Source organism: Schistocerca americana, chromosome 2 (genome assembly GCF_021461395.2).
Source record: "Schistocerca americana isolate TAMUIC-IGC-003095 chromosome 2, iqSchAmer2.1, whole genome shotgun sequence".
NCBI classification, from domain to species: Eukaryota; Metazoa; Arthropoda; class Insecta; order Orthoptera; family Acrididae; genus Schistocerca; species Schistocerca americana.
In genome coordinates, this window is record NC_060120.1 from 861447327 (window position 1) to 861465257 (window position 17931).

Here is a 17931-nt window from a genome sequence, read left to right on the forward strand (position 1 = left end):
CAATCCTAGATCCTCCATGAGGAGCGCTAGTGTGTGTTGAAGAAATATCGCTGTCCATTCAATGTTCCACGGTAAAAATAGGGACCTACAATACAGTAAGGAGTTATACTGCACCAAACATTGACATTCCATTGTCGTTGACGAGCAACTTGGCGAATCCAGTGGGGGTTTTGCACGGACCGTTACTCCATGTTCCACAGGTCCACATTACCGTGGTTTGTAAATGAAGCGCCGGCCGCGGTGGTCTCGCGGTTCTAGGCGCGCAGTCCGGAACCGTGCGACTGCTACGGTCGCAGGTCCGAATCCTGCCTCGGGCATGGATGTGTGTGATGTCCTTAGGTTAGTTAGGTTTAAGTAGTTCTAAGTTCTAGGGGACTAATGACCACAGCAGTTGAGTCCCATAGCGCTCAGAGCCATTTGAACCATTTTTGTAAATGAAGCCTCGTCCGTAAACAACGTATTGCTTAGGAATACTGGATTACCGTGCAACTGCTGAAGTGCAAAATGACAGAATGCAACGCGGGATTCAAAGTCATTAACGTACATTTCTTGGTGCAGTGAAACCGATGCCGATGCAAGATTCTGCACACGCTCTGCTGTGGCTTATTCCTACACCTCATGGAATTTCTCGTACACCCACCTGCGGATTGTGCGCTACAGCAGCCAGAACAGCAATTTCGTTTCAATTTCCAGTCGCCGGCGTTGTACGTTGTGGGAGCCCAGATTCCTGTTTCTGTACTGTCTTGCAGGTGTTGCCAATGGTTCGATGTGACGGACACCGGCGATCTGGATAGCGTTCAGCGTACAGTGTCACAGCTGCAGTTGCATTTCTGTGACATTTACCATAAATTAAAATAATATATATTTTTTTCTTCATTACTGAAGGCCGGCATATCGACTAGATCACGGTAAATGTAACAAGCCACAAGAACAGGTTTTAATGTGGCGACGTATGTGAATTACTTTACAGTATGAGAGCAGTTCAACAGACCGGATTAGGAGGCACTTGCACACTGAAGGTAGAGCGTGCCGTGGTGATATTGGTATGTTTATGGCAGGATACAGGCACCAGTGCAGGCAACCTCTGGTTTGAACACAATACTACATACGATGCGTAACGTCCGAAACTGTGACGCCGTTGCTATCCTTTACAAGGTACATATTCAGAACTTGTGAGGTTTAGAAACGTGAAACCAACTGTGTTATCACTAATTGCACCTCTAGTTGTCCTTTCGCAACAATAAACATTATGCGCAGGACATCCATCATTCTGATACCGCGTTATTTGACACATTATAAGAGGTGGACCGCTCCAAGTAAGGTACAGCTCAAGAAGGGGCTAAATTATCCCCCTTTAGGAGTGCAATCAATGAAATACGGGCTAATGATGTGTTGTCATACAATACCACATCATACATTAACACTCCACTGATGTAGTACGTCAATCACATCACGATTACTGGCAGCGTGGGGTGCATGCTTGAGTCTCAGGACGTGCGCTAGCTGTGCTCTTTATTTATTTCAAGTGTCAACTTTGCTTCGCAATTTCTTGGGATGTAATTGACGTATTTCGATGCAACCAACGCCATTATTTTTGTGATTTTTCGTGCTATTGATTGCATATGAGATAATAGGGGGTGTCCATTTAAAAATACACAAGTTTGTGTTGAAAATAGTATTTGTTTACGTTTTGAAATTTCGCATAGTTTCGTAAGCCCCTGCCGCAAGTTCATGCTGGTGAAATCCGTTTTTGAATATCTATTGTTGTTCCAGAGATATTTGAGGTGGCAGAGTAGGTGAGACACCCTGTATGTGTAAATTACTGTTTCACTTTTGTATGAACATGTTATTAAAATCTGTAATTCATTGTACCATTGAATGTAGTTGGTTTGTAAATATAACAGTTGGACACACAGAATACGATAGCGTTAGTGCGCAGTGGGAGACTTGGGTAATGGTGTGCTGAAGAACAGACGCACACCCCATCCAAAAACAAGTCAAAATGGGGGAAAAGGGTAAGGAATGTAAAGAAACAATAGATGTGGTAGAAAAACAAGGAGAAAATTGTACGTGGGTGTTTCTTTGAACAGCCAAAAGAGAAGAAAAAGGGTACCAGAAGTAAGGAGGAAACACCAGAGCCATTGGAGGTATCAGATGTTACCAGCATTTAAGATGATAGTCATATCAATAAGCTATTAATTGGCACCCTGAGATTACTACCTACATGTAGTAAAGAACTTAAGGAGTTATGTTGCATCCGTGGAGAAGTAGGTAAAGTATAAGAACTGCAGTACGGGTGCGTTTGGTATTCTGCTTGGGATCATGCTGCAGGTGCCGTAGAAGACATCTCAAAACACTGTGATAACGAACATTCTAAAAAGTATTGAAATGCAAAAATGAAGGAAATTACACATCCCAATCTACTGTTCAAATACATTGCAATACTATAACCACCTAACAGAAGTTGGCAGACAATTTGGCGAGTACTTTCACTCGCGTGTGGTTGATATAAACCTCCCTTCTCAAGTGCACAAGGCCCCCAAAGACTGGGGATAGTTACCCTAGGTGGTGAGGAATAGTGTGGAATAGCATGCTAGTAATATTTGAAGTTAAACTTCAGTGTACTTTTTATACATTTAAACTGATTTAGTGTAGTAAAAGTAGAGAAACAACATCAATATTACATATTGTTGTTTTTAGATTATTTATTATGAATCATAACTTTTGCTTATTTCCCAATTCCCTTATAGAAATGAAACTTGTTGAAAATCTATTAATGATGATTATAGTTTCTTTACAAAGCGGTAGCATATTAGAATGTTCTTTCTTTGTGCATCAGCTTTTTTTCTGGCGTCATTGGAACCAATAAAAAATTGTACACTGTAACACAAATTTCCCGTAGTCGTAAACGTCAAGAGTATCAAACTATAAAATCACAGCTTTTGGTAATGCTCACCAGAATATAATCTTTTTTATTATCTTCAATCAATGTACACAAAATGTCGACACTGTCGTGCATAACAAATATTCGCGTCTTGATATGCGAATGTTTCAAGATACAATGATACTTTTTGTTTTGCTCTATGAGATCGATGTTAGTGAACAAAAGAATATTAGATGACACAGGTTTAAATTAAGTGGGCTGCGGGTTGAAAACGACTGGACAGGCAGGAGAAGAAACACGATCATTAACATAGCCTCGAATACTTTTGTTATGCTAACGAGGGAACCTCCCCATCGCACCCCCCTCAGATTTAGTTATAATTTATCACAGTGGATAGGACTTGAAAAACTGAACACAAATCAATCGAGAAAACAGAAAGTTGTGTGGAACTATGAAAAAATAAGCAAAATATACAAACTGAGTAGTCCATGGGGAATATATGCCACATCAGTCAAGCTGAGCTCAGGAGCGCCGTGGTCCCGTGGTTAGCGTGAGCAGCTGCGGAACGAGAGATCCTTGGTTCAAGTCTTCCCTGGAGTGAATATTTTTTTCCAGACAATTATCAGAGTTCAGGCACTCACACATAATCAACTTCGCTCTCTAAAATTCCAGGACATGTTCAGATTTGCTTGGACGTATGCAGGATTTGACGGTCTACACACGGAAAAATTTGAAAACGTTAAATACATATGTTTTGACAGAGCACAGAGAAAACTGTGCTACTATGAAACTGTTGCATTCATTTGTTGGAGTTTATGTGACACACTCTTATGTTTTCGTCACTTTTTTGGGAGTGATTATCACATCCATAAGAAAACCTAAATCGGGCAAGGTAGAATCTTTTTACCCATTCGCCAAGTGTGCAGGTTAGGTGGGTCGACAACATATTCCTGTCATGTGACGCACATGCCGTCGCCAGTGTCGTATAGAATATATCAGACGTGTTTTCCCATTTGAGAGGCACGTCCTTTCGTCTACTAATCGCACGATTTTGAGGTGCGGTCGCAAAACACAGACACTAAACTTATTACAGTGAACAGAGAGGGCAATGAACGAACGGAGAGATCATAACTTTGCGAAAATAAAGTAAAATTTTCACTCGAAGTAACACTTGAATCAAGGACCTCTCGTTCCGCAGCTGCCCACGCTAACCACGGGACCACGGCGCTCCTGAGCTCACGTTTTCCTTAATGTTGCCTATCTTACGCATGGATTACTTAGTTTGTATATTTTGCTTATTTTTTCATAGTTCCATAAAACTTCTTCTTGTTTTCTCGATTGATCTGTGTTCAGTTTTCAAGGCCTATCCACTGCGCCAAATTATAACTAAATCTGAGGGGGGGGGAGGGGGGGGTGCGATGGGGGGGTTCCCTTGTAAGTATATTTTGAAACGAGGTTTCCAGTATGTCTGATGTTAATGATTTACAATGAGTGTTACTAGTTCTGTGAATGAGACATAGTAATTGAGAGACGGCTGATGTGAACTGTCAGGAGAGACAGAGAAATAAATGAACGCATCATGGAACAATGTGGACCGTAGGAAGTAATTATGACTGTAACAAAAATAAACTGGAAGCAGGCAAGCGATTGGACCGTGAAAGCACATCGTCGGTTCTAACGAGGGAAACTCCCCATCACATCCCCCACAGATTTAGTGATATGATGGCCCAGTAGATAACCCACCAAAAACTAAACACAGATTAAGCATGAAAACAGGAAAAATGTGTACTGGACTGTAAAAAAGCAAAGTAGAAACAAGGAGTGCAATAAAGAGCAGCACAAAACAGTGACGGCGTCGTGGGTAAGCGGTCCTAGTGTTGGACTGCCAAGCAGGTGAGCTGTGCTCGAAATTCCTACGTCCCATTCATTTGACAACGTTGTAAACTGTCCGTCCGGTCATTGAAATCTTTGCTCTCTTTCTGTAGTCTTGGCAGCTGTCACACTACACATTGGTTATATGAGTCATCTGGTAAGAATACGTTACCGTCGCAAGTAAATGTGACAAATAGTGAGAGCAGACGAGATACCACACAGACGTTTCACAGAAATGAAAACAACAAATAAACGGGTGTGAACTACGTTACAACAAAAGAATTCAGGAGTCAAGAATTCTAAAACGGAACGCAACTTCAAAAACGTGAAAAACGTGTTTTGACAGAGCACTGATAAACTGTGTGATTGTGAAACTGTTGCGCTCATTTGTTGCAGCTTATGTGACAAACTATTAAGTTTTCATCATTTCCTTGGGAGCGAACATATTCGCATTCATACGAACACCTAAATCTGGCAAGGAGGACTACCTCACTCACCAATCGTACAAAGTAGGTCGGTCGATAAGGGGTTCGTATCGTATGACAGACGTACTGTCACTAACGCCGTGTATGACATACCAGGCGTGTTTTCCTGTGGAGGCTTCGGTTGACTTGTCTTGCCACCAAACATTTGCGGTTCTCATTCGAAAGCCACTTCCTTTCGGTTGCTAATAGAGTAGTTGTACAGAATCAACTGTCATTACACCTTACACCTCGTTGTTCCAAACAGACGTTACACTACAACACAGACAAATCTGAATAATAAAAAAAAGTGGTAAGGGAGACGTTTGAATACGGCTCGCCCGTTTGGCAGTCCAACACTGTAACCGCTTGACCACGACGCAATTTCTCTTCCCGGCTGCTCTGCATTGCACTTCTTATTATACTGTTCAGTTTCTATTTTTCTTGTTTTTTTTTTTTTTTTTTTTTTTTTTCACTGTCCGGTACACACCTCCATGTTTTCGTGCTTGATCTGTGTTCAGTTTCTGACGACCTGTCCACTGTACTCTTACCACTAAATCTGAGAGGGGTGCTGTGGTGTGTTTTTCTTGTAAGGAATAGCAAAGAGCGCGACAACAGCCTAATAAAAGTTTGGTAGACGATTTGAGAAACCACGCAGATGCAACATGCATACGTTTATTTCTTTGGGTAATCGCTTCCAGAGTAACAATGTAACGGTGCAGCTTCAGGGAGCCTATATAAATATTTTGTTGTTGTTTTTATTTTATTCGTTATGGTCAGTAATAAGTGTCATTACATTCAGTTGTTACAAAAACATCTGAGTTATGTTTTTATGTAATCTCTTTCCGCCACCACTTCTTGACACAGAGGTACAAGGGGTGTTTTACTGTCTCAGTAATTTTTTCTAGATAGCGAGTGGTACGTGTGCCATATCTGGCAGAAATTGCTTCAGGCATAACAGAAATATTCTGATATGTCTTTACACCCCGCTCACTACTCTCATAATGGTGAAATGTCATCAGGATTCCAGAATGAGATTTTTCACTCTGCAGCGGAGTGTGCGCTGATATGAAACTTCCTGGCAGATTAAAACTGTGTGTCGGACCGAGACTCGAACTCGGGACCTTTGCCTTTCGCGGGCAAGTGCTCTACCAACTGAGCTACCCAAGCACGACTCTTGCTTGGGTATCTCAGTTGGTGGAGCACTTTCGTCATCAGGATTGTAATCAGTCTGCCTAGCCCCCTATAAAACAGTGTATTCAGTACTAAAAAGGAAGGAAGGGATATGAAGGTTTAGCGTCCCATCGACGGTCATGAAAGGCAGAACACCTTCTCGGATTGTTTCAAGGATGGGAAGGGAAATCAGCCAGGCACTTTCAAAGGAAATCTATCGGCACCTGAATGGAGCGGTTAAGGAAAAAACACAGGAAACATATCTGGATGGCCGGATGCGGATGTAAACTCTCGTCCTCCCGAATGCGAGTCCAGTGTGCTGATATCTGCGCACCTCACGCGGTTTCAATACTAATACCGGTCGTTATCGAATATCTTTACATGTCGTGGTTCCTCACCAGCACCGAAGGGTGGTAAGAATATTATCATGACGGAAATAGTTATACGAAGAACACAAAATATACAAATGAGTCCTGTATATGCGAAATTAGGTTGAAATCGCTCCTGACTTATTCCACCCAAACCCCTATGGGAGATACTTGGTACTTACTCCCTCACCTCATTCCCCCCTCCCATCGTTCTTTTCAGTAAGACCCGTATTGCACTATCAAATTTCGTTGCCAAAATTGGTTTCTCCAATATCTTTGACGTAGTGTAATAGAGAACTTCTGTTAAATGTTGCCTTTTGTCAAATTTCTTTGATCACAACCAACGCCTCGCCTTGTTGTTGTGTTTTTCAGTCCTGAGACCGGTTTGATGCAGCTCTCCATGCTACTCTGTCCTATGCAAGATTCATCTCCCAGTACTTACTGCAGCCTACATCCTTCTGAATCTGCTTAGTGTATTCATCTCTTGGTCTCCCTCTACGATTTTTACCCTCCACGCTGAACTTCAGTACTAAATTGGTGATCCCTTGATGCCTCAGAACATGTCATACCAACCGATCCCTTCTTCTAGTCCAGTTGTGCCACAAACTCCTCTTCTCCCCAATTCTATTCAATACCTTCTCATTAGTTATGTGATCTACCCATCTAATCTTCAGCATTCTTCTGTAGCACCACATTTAGAAAGCTTCTATTCTCTTCTTGTCTAAGCTATTTGTCGTCCATGTTTCACTTCCATACATGGCTACACTCCATACAAATACTTTCAGAAATGATTTCCTGACACTTGTATCAATACTCGATGTAAACAAGTTTCTCTTCTTCAGAAACGCTTTCCTTCCTATTGCCAGTCTACATTTTATATCCCCTCTATTTCGACCATCATCAGTTATTTTTCTCCCCAAATAACAAAACTCCTTCACTACTTTAAGTGTCTCATTTCCTAATCTAATTCCCTCAGCATCACCCGACTTAATTCGACTACATTCCATTATCCTCGTTTTGCTTTTGTTCATCTTACATCCTGCTTTCAAGACACTGTCCATTCCGTTAAACTGCTCTTCCAAGTCCTTTGCTGTCTCTGACAGAATTACAACGTCATCGGCAAACCTCAAAGTTTTTATTTCTTCTCCATGGATTTTAATGCATGTTCCGAACTTCTGTTTCCTTTACAGCTTGCTCAATATACAGATTGAATAACATCGGGGAGAGGCTACAACCTTGTCTCACTCCCTCCCAAACCGCTGCTTCCGTTTCGTGCTCTTCTACTCTTATAACTGTCATCTGGTTTCTGTACGAATTGTAAATAGCCTTTCGCTCCCTACATTTTACGCGCTGCCACGTTTAGAATTTGAAAGAGAGTATTCCAGTTAACATTGTCAAAAGCTTTCTCTAAGTCTACAAATGCTAGGAACGTAGGTTTGCCTTTCCTTAATCTTTATTCTAAGGTAAGTCGTAAGGTCAGTATTGCCTTACGTGTTCCAACATTTCTACGGAATCCAAACTGATCTTCCCCGAGGTCGGCTTCTACCAGTTTTTCCATTCTTCTCTAAAGAATTCGCGTTAGTATTTTGCAGCTGTGACTTATTAAACTGATAGTTCGGTAATTTTCGCATCTGTCAACACCTGCTTTCTTTGGGATTGGAATTATTATATTCTTCTCGCAGTCTGAGGGTATTTCGCCTGTCTCATACACCTTGCTCACCAGATGGTAGAGTTTTGTCAGGACTGGCTCTCCCAAGGCCGTCAGTAGTTCTAATGGAATGTTGTCTACTCCCAGGGCCTTGTTTCGACTTAGGTCTTTCAGTGCTCTGTCAAACTCTTCACGCGGTATCGTATCTCCCATTTCATTTTCATCTACATCCTCTTCCATTTCTATAATATTGTCGTCAAGTACGTCGCCCTTGTATCAACCCTCTATATACTCCTTCCACCTTTCTGCTTTCCCGTCTTTGTTTAAAACTGGGTTTCCATCAGAGCTCTTCATATTCATGCATGTGGTATCTATCTTACCCCTAGTCAGATAAGCCTCTACATCCTTAGATTTGTCCTCTAGCCATCCCTGCTTGGCCATTTTGCACTATCAGTCGATCTCATTTTTGAGACGTTTGTATTCCCTTTTGCCTACTTCATTTACTGCGTTTTTACATTTTCTCCTTTCATCAATTAAATTCAATATTTCTTCTCTTACCCAAGGATTTCTACTAGCCATCGTCGTTTTACCTACTTGATCCTCTGCTGCCTCGCCTTAGATCTGATAAAAGAAAACTATAGTCTTCTGTTTCCTGCAAGGAGAAACCTGATCTCCTTGGTTAAATGATCTTATTTATTTGCCCTGCAGCAACTAACAGCGATTTAGCTAGCTAAAAGTTAACACGTCTGCAGTACTAACCATAAATTGATGAACGTAAACAAAGACCTTTAGAAGTCTGATGTTGACTGGCATACACGTAAACTACCGCGTGATTCAAAAAGAAAGAACAGATATCACTTACTTATTACAAACTGTAAAAATAGAAACACTTTGCTCATTTCACTGGATAGAGGATCGTTCAAAGTTTTGATACAACTGCGCTATTATGTGTTTGTAGCAACATTGCGACTACACCGTCTGTTGGAATCTGCGCGAAGTCAATCAAGTGTTAAAGTGTAACGCGCATACCACCGTCGATTCAGCGAGAAACCGCCTCTGTATAAGGAGATTTGTAACTGAAACCCCCTGGCAGATTTAAACTGTTTGCCGGACCGAGACTCGAACTCGGGACCTTTGCCTTTCGCGGGCAAGTGCTCTACCAACTGAGCTACCCAAGCACGACTCACGCTCCGTCCTCACAGCTTAACTTCTGCCACCCCCAGGGGGTCCACAACTCTTTTGTGGATACGTGCGTGGCGAGCACGGGGCCCCGAGCCATTGCAGCCTTCTTTCTCTCCCGGGCTGCATTTCCTTTCCCTTCCCCTCCTTTCCCCTCCATGCTCCTTTCCCCTCGCCCTCTCCTCTCCCTCTATTGGTGTCCTTATGTTGGCCCCAGCTATCCTCCTGGTTCTGTTGGTTTTACACTCTGGCTTTGTTGCGTAACCATCTCCTCCTTTTGGCATTCCTTGGTCCCCCTCTGGGGTTTGACCTCCATTACAAAACTTCTCCTCCGTAGTATGAGCCATTTGGGGAAGAGCACCTTACCTAGTGTCTCCGACGTGCGCCCTCCTAGTACATTCCACCTTTTCTTTCACGTCGTTGTCTGATACTAGGGTGCATAGGCAGCACGGTAGCCAGCCCGTGTGGTGGGGTCGCTGTGTACCCTTTTGGTTGAGCCCCCTGAACACACAGAGATCACACTTCTGATACCTGAGCTGTGACCACCTCATGCATGCCTTGGAGTGGTTGCTCGTCATCCTTGAGCATCGGGACTCCCAGCAATGGCCGCCGTGCCAGACAGCCCTTGCTGTGGCTGGGTGGCGCCCATGAGGAGAGCCCCTGATCGGAGTGGGTGGTATCAGGGCGGACACTATGCAAATGAAACGCATACAGGTCCAGAACTCTGGCCGTCCTTCTGCGGCCATCTCTCTGTGTGGAACTGATTCCTCAAGTGCTGCTTCTCTTGCCCCTTCGGCCTTCCCTTCCATGGCTACCCCCTGGGAAGAGGGTCAGGCCCGTCGTCTAGGGGCAAAACCTTTCCCCCATTATCTAGTTTGCACTAGGACTGATGGAGATACTTTCACCGGTGTCAAACCTTTATTCCTTGTGGAACACATTGAAGACAAATTTGGTGAAGTGGACTCCCTGAGCAAGATGTGGTCGGGTTCGTTGCTTATAAAAACTACTTCAGCTGCCCAATCAGCGGCCCTTCGTGCCTGTACCCATGTTGGCACAATTCCTGTGTCCATTACCCCCATCAGTCTCTAAATATGGTACAAGGTGTGATTTTTCACAGGGACTTCATCCTTCAAACTGATGAGGAACTTCGGGACAATCTCGGATGGCGGGGTGTTCACTTTGTTCGGCGTGTTCAGAAGGGTCCTAAAGACAATCGTATTGATACTGGTGCCTTTATCCTGGCCTTTCAAGGGGATACCCTTCCTGAGAAAGTTAAGATTATGGTCTATCGCTGTGATGTGAAGCCGTATATCCCACCGCCCATGAGGTGTTTTAAGTGCTTGCGTTTTGGACACGTCTTCCCGCTGTTGACAGGCCCATCTCTGTGGTGACTGTGGACGTCCACTCTATGAGGGGAGTCCCTGTGTTCCCCCTCCTGTCTGTGTAAATTGTCATGGTAGTCATTCTTCACGTTCACCAGATTGCCCAGTATATAAGAAGGAAAAAAAAAAGGTACAGGAGTATAAGTCCCTCGATCGTTTAACCTACACAGAGGCCCGTAAGAAATATGCACGACTCCACCCTGTGTCCATGACATCTAGTTACGCCTTGGTTACATCTTCATCCCTTCCTCCCCCTTCCTTACCCCCATCCAGGACCCCTCTCCTCCCCCCCCCCTTCCCTGCGGCTCCCACACCTTCTCCTATGGGCGCTGCTCCCCCTCCCCAGCCGGAGAAGTGTCCCACTCCTTCGGCGTCTGCCGGTCAAGGGCGCCTCTCCCGGGATGCCCCTTCCCGGCACCTTCCAGGCCAAAGGTCTGCTGCCGCGCGATGACCGCGAGAGCCGCGGTCTGTCGGCCCACAGGTCGCCCGGTCTCTTTCTGTTCCTGATCTTGCTGCAGCTGGCTCCTTCATGCCACACAGCCCTCCTCGATCTCAGCCTGAACGGAAGAAGAAGCATAAGTCCCGGGACAAAGAGCCTCAGGTGTCACCGGAGGTCCCTTCCCCGACTTCACAACCGGATTCTGACCTGTCGTTCATGGATGTCGACCCCTCCTTGTCGGTGACGGGTGGGGACCCGGCGGTATGACTGGATTTAGAGTGTTCAGCCCCCATTTGAACCATCGTTCTGTGGTTCTCCAATGGAATTGTAGTGGATACTATCGTCACCTTCCGGAATTGAAATCCCTTCTTTCGGCCTACTCTGCAGCTTGTGTGGTTCTCCAGGAATCTCATTTTACTGATGCTCACTCACCGACCCTCCGTGGGTTCCGTGTTTTCTGTCGAAATCCGGTTGGACCCCTGTGGGCTTCTGGTGGCGTTTGTACATTGGTCCGTACAGACATTGCTAGCACGTGGATTACTCTCCAAACTACATTGGAAGTGGTTGCTGTTAGGGTCCACTTCGACTCTGCAATCACAGTTTGCAATCTTTATCTCCCTCCTGACAGGACTCTTACACATGCTACCTTAACCGCCCTTATTCAGCAACTTCCTCCTCCCTTCCTCCTCCTTGGGGATTTTAATGCTCATCATCCTTTGTGGGGCAGTGCCTTTCCATCTAGACAAGGTCTTCTTATCGACCAATTTATTGCAGACCACGACCTGTGCCTTCTTAATGATGGCTCCCCTACTCATTTCAGTGCCGGTCATGGTACCTTTTCTGCCATTGATCTTTCTCTTTCTTCTCCCTCTCTCCTCCCTTCATTACGTTGTCGCCACACGACGACCTTTGTGATAGTGACCATTTCCCGTTGATTATCACGCTCCCTTCCCGCTCCCCGATGGACAGGTTACCTCGTTGGTCTTTCCACCGCGCCGATTGGCCTCTATACACTGCACAGGTCGCGTTTTCTCCCTCTTTGTCGGGTTGTATTGATGACGTCCTACGTGACGTGTCTGACGCGATTGTTCGCGCTGCTAGCCTTGCTGTCCCGCGCTCATCTGGACCATTTCATCGCCGGCAAGTCCCGTGGTGGAGTACGGCTATTGCCGTTGCCATCCGTGATCGCCGTCGAGCTTTGCAACACTTTAAGAGGCACCCATCTGTAGCCAGCCAGCCTTACTACCTTTAAACGCCTTCGCGCTAAAGCCCGTTATTTAATCAAACAGAGCAAGCGGATGTGTTGGGAACGATTCGTTTCTTCCCTTGGTTCTACTGTCCCTCTGTCATGGGTATGGGCTACACTTAGTTCTCTCCAAGGTTGCCATCGGCAGTCCACCATCCCAGGCCTTCACCTCCCAAATGGCATTTGTACGGACCCATTAGTTCTTGCAGAACATCTTGCGACCCATTTTGCAGTGGCATCAGCGTCAGCCTTCTATCCAGCTGCTTTCCTTCATGAAAAACAGCGGGCTGAAGCTTCCACCTTATGTTTCACCCCTTGTGAGTCAGAATCTTACAACGAACCTTTTACTGAATGGGAATTTCTTTCTCCTCTATCTTCTTCTCGTGATACGGCCCCTGGCCCAGATTCCATTCATAACCAACTGCTTCAACATGTCAGTGCTCCACAACGGCAACATTATCTTCGGGTGTTTAACCGTATTTGACTCCAGGGTGACTTCCCTTCTCAGTGGAGGGATAGCATTGTGGTTCCTGTCCTTAAGCCTGGTAAGAACCCCCTATCTGTTGACAGCTATCGGCCAATTAGTTTGACCAATGTTGTTTGTAAGTTACTTGAACGGATGGTAGCCCGTCGGCTCAATTGGGTCCTCGAATCTCGGGATCTATTGTTCCTTTGGGTCCCTGGCCATGTGGGTATCCCGGGTAATGAGCTCGCTGATCGTTTGGCTGGGGGAGGAGTTACTTACCCCAGTTTTCTGTAACCCCTCCTGCAGCGGATTTACGGCTACACATCAAATCCCACTTCGCACAGTCATGGGCCAATTCTTGGGAGGCTACTCCCCGGTCTAATAAACTTCGTGCAATTAAGATGACACCGGGCCCATGGCGTTCTTCCTTTCGCCTCTCCCGAAAGGACTCGACCACACTGTGTCGTCTCTGCATTGGCCATACCAGGCTGATCCATGGTTTTCTTTTGCGTGATGAGCCACCCCCACTATGTGGTTGTGGGGCCTTCCAGTCAGTAGCCCACATTTTGGTTGAATGCCCCCTTCTTTGGCTCTGCGTGCTAAGTACAGACTCCCCCCCACTTTACCTTTGATGTTGGCTGACGATTCCCGGATGGTCCCTCTGGTTCTCGGTTTCCTCCGGGAGAGTGGTTTTTATTCTCAGTTTTAAGGTTTTTAATCTCTCTCTGGTGTTGGGTCAGGGCGATGAGTGTTTGGGTGTCTCCCACTGTAGGCAGTGTTCGGAGATTCCCGATTCACCTCCCTGACCGGAATCCTCTTTTCTTCCCCTTTGACTCTGTTTTATCCTTTTTTTTATGGCTTGGTTAGTCTTTCTATTTCCATACGTACTTTCTACATTATAGCAGTTGTACCTTTTAAGTCACAGGTGGTCTTGCCTATGCTGCTTCAGCATAGTGTTGGGTTCGTTCTCTTGACGACTTCCCACATTTTGTTTTTTTTTTACCAATGACAACGTGACTGCCCTTTTACGTTTTTCCCCTTTTCCGTTTTATTGTTCTGACTTTACTGAGATGTCCCATTAGCGGAATGGAGCCTACTTGAAACAAGGGACTGATGACCTTGCTGTTTGGTCCCTTAAACCTCAAACAACCAACCAACCAACCAACCAACCTAACTTCTGCCAGTACCTCGTCTCCTACCTTCCAAACTTTACAGAAGCTCTCCTGCGAACCTTGCAGAACTAGCACTCCTGAAAGAAAGGATATTGCGGAGACATGGCTTAGCCACTTCCTGGCTTGCGTAGCTCAGTTGGTAGAGCACTTGCCCACGAAAGGCAAAGGTCCCGAATTCGTGTCTCGGTCCGGCACACAGTTTTAATCTGCCAGGAAGTTTCATGTCAGCACACACTCCACTGCAGAGTGAAAATCTCATTCTAGATGTGTGACTGGTAGACAGAATTGTTGGAAGCTGGTTGCATGTGCAAAGGGAAAAAGCACTGGTCGGCCACGTACGTCTGATGGAAACGTCCAAGATATCAGAGATGCGTTTATGCGGAGCCCCAGGAAGCCCATAAGACGGCCAGGCCAGGAACTTCAACTTCTTTAAATGACGGTGCGTCCTGTTCTAAAACGACGCCACCTTATGAAGTCTTTCAAGTTACAGTTACTACAGCAATTGCGTCCCGTCGAACACAACAGAAGGTACGAAATTTTTATTTCAGTTCTCCAGGATATGGCAGAGGGTACGTTTTCCAGACGACTCGTCTTTTCAGGCGAATCGACGTTTTATCTACCCGGCAAAGTAAACCGCCATAATGTAAGAATTTGATGATCACAAAGTCCTGATGGCGTCGTCGAACATGACTCACCGGAAGTGAATGTGTGTGGAGCCGTTTCTGTTCAGTGTTTATGGACCTTCCTTTTTTGCGAAGGCAAGTGTGATAGGAATGTCATACCTGGACATGCTGAAAAACTGGTTGTTTCCTCAACAACACGAAGATTCCATTGATTTCATTTTTACGAATGACGGCTCTCATTGGCATTGAGGTGCGGCGTTATCTTAACAACATCCCGCAACGTTGGACTGGAAGAGGTGAACATCAAGATATTGTTCATTGCTTTTGGCCTCCAAGGTCACCAAACCTCACAGCTTTTTTCTCTGTGGGGTACATAAGACAGTCTTTATCCCACGTACGGCAGCTCCTCTTAAACAGCTGAAAGTCGACTTGTTGAAACTGTCGATTCAGTGACCAAGGACCCGTTGATCCGTCTGTGGAATGAAATGGACTACAGATTCGATGTTCGTCTAGCAACGCGTGGTGCTGGTGTTGAGTGAATGCTATAGTGTTTGTGCCAACATAAAACTTTGGGCCTTCTTCTGTTCAGTGACACGCGCAATGTGTTTCTATCTTTCATAGTTTCTCTGTAATAAGCAAGATATCTGTTCTTTCTTTTTGAGTCACCCCGTATTTTACAATATGTTTAATGTACTATTTATGAACATAGATGCAACATTTCCGAGGTGAGTATTCGCCAACGTATTATGAGCCGCTTTCCTGAGCGCTTACTGAAATCAACCCTCGTCCATTCGTAAATAATTTTCGTACGACTTCATTTTCTCGACTTGCAGCTTCGTTAACATTTTGTTGAATGCTTGTATTAGGTCGTCGCGAAATCCACGGCTTCACCCAAGTACGTATACTTTTTTTTCCGCTCCTCTTTCTAAGGTAAGCACAATGCAATTGTAGTACACGCAACTGCAGACCATAAAACAAGTCTTCCCCTGTCATTTTGAAGGAAAGATGACGAAATATTTGAAGACAGTGTAATATCCGTTTTTGCTCCACTTCAAAGAAAAGAAATATGATGAGTATTTGATCACATTTGTTTGTGAAAGATGTTTGATAGTGTAATACCGGACTAAGTGATGTGTGAACCAAGTACGGCCGAAATCGATCCCTTGGAGTCGGAGACGCACAATGTACATACATACAATGATTTTTGTAAATATGTATTGATATATGGACAGAGGGATTCAGATTCGTACGCAGTTGAAGTATGGAAGAGTTCTTTATCTAGGAGTTGATGTAAAAGTGCCGCTATACATAATTACGTTCATTTATAACTGTTAGGTAGTTTAAACAGCTTTGGGAGATTTTCATAACCTTCTGCTGAATTTGTCTGTTTTCTAGTGTAGGCTGAATTACACGCATAACAAATTGATGGTGGTGTGTTGCTATTGTTTCAGCTTTCGAGCGATGTGCAACGGATCCGTTCTGCGCCTTACGAACGGCGCACCACTACATGGAGCGGTATCGCAAGGTAAGGCTGCAGCAGAATCCGATGCTGCGTTGACTATCTCGTTTGACCGACATCGGCTGAGCCGCGCCAGGTACCAATTTCGTGCTACATATAAGGCTTTCGGCCAGTGTGGTGAAGCTGGCTCCCGACTTCTGAGCAGAAAACGTTTTTTCACAATTCTTGATAGATATGCTACAGTTTTCGAGTTTCCTGTAAAAAAAAATTGCAATTGTTCGGCAGAATTTCGCGAAAAAATAGTGATCACAGTTCTGAATAGCTGCATAGTTGGCGCATGACTTTCGAGAAATATTTGCAGAAGGATATACAGATCTGAAGGCACAAAAAGCTAAACCAAACGATAATGCAGTTTTATAAAACAGCAACAGTTTCTGCGGCGCTATTTGGAATAGAATTAAGGACTACAAAGAAACGCCAAAAGGACGTTGTGATTAGGCATGGGACACCTTAGAACAATAGAAAAATGTATAATAAAAGAATATCTCAAGATTGGTTATTATAGGAAAGATCTCAGCATCTATTGCCTAATGAATAAAATCGCAGTACAACAGAAGAAATAGGGATGAACATTCTCAAAAAAACATTTTGTAATTTGAATTTATATGTCAGTACTGAGGAGAGCGAGAAAGTAATAGTTTGTACTGCACATGTGTGCAATTGGGATTGAAGTATTCTTGAAATTTGGTTCTAAAATAGGTTCTTATTTTGATACAATAGGACATAAACGTAATTTTCTCAACAGATTCACAGCGAGGAAACTCTCATTGATGTTGAATGTGTCGAAAATAATGTGCCGTGAGTAACACACACACTTTTAGCACCCAAGTAAGTGCTGCGTCATGAACAGAACACATGCTACATACCTTTCAGCATAAAGCTATGGAAATGCCAGCCATGTAAGCTGAGTTCCTACTGATCTGTTTTAGCATCAGCCATAATTTTCTTGGTATTGTGCTTTCTGTTTAAGATATTTTTCTAATTTCACAATATAAATTGTGTTTATTATTATTATTATTAATATATTATCATTATTATCATCTTGAGTCATCAGTCTTCTGACTGGTTGATGCGGACGCCTCGAATTCCTCTCCTGTGCCAATTTCGTCATATCACAGTAGCACTTAAAACTTACGTCCTTTATTACTTGCTGGATGTATGGCCAGTCTCTGTCTTCCTCTACAGTTTTTGCTCCCAGCGGCTTCCTCTAGTACAATGAAAGCTATTTCGTGATGTCTTAGCATATGTGCTATCTCCCTGACCTTTCTTCTTGTCAGTGGTTTCCATATATTCCTTTCCTCGCCGATTCTGCGGGGAACCTCTTCATTTCTTACCTTATCAGATCACGTAGTTTTTGACTGTTTCCTGTAGCACCATATCTCATATGGTTCGATTGTGTTCCTGTTTTCTCACAGCTAGCGTTTCAGTATCATACGCCGGCCGGTGTGGCCGTGCGGTTCTAGGCGCTTCAGTCTGGAACCGCGTGACCACTACGGTCG

General features: G+C 44.4%; 1 protein-coding gene and 1 non-coding gene across 2 annotated transcripts in view; one reads left to right on the forward strand and one right to left on the reverse strand.

The window, feature by feature from the left end:
* The window catches only part of LOC124596044 (lysozyme-like), a 130694-nt gene that overhangs the window by 69626 nt on the left and 43137 nt on the right, over positions 1 to 17931 (forward strand). Inside the window, exon 3 of the mRNA XM_047135016.1 lies at positions 16365 to 16438. Coding sequence (XP_046990972.1) covers positions 16365 to 16438 — 74 coding nt within the window. The remainder of the gene's footprint in view (positions 1 to 16364; positions 16439 to 17931) is intronic.
* Trnas-cga lies at positions 9511 to 9585 on the reverse strand. Its single transcript has one exon. It is a non-coding gene; the product is annotated as a tRNA-Ser (tRNA).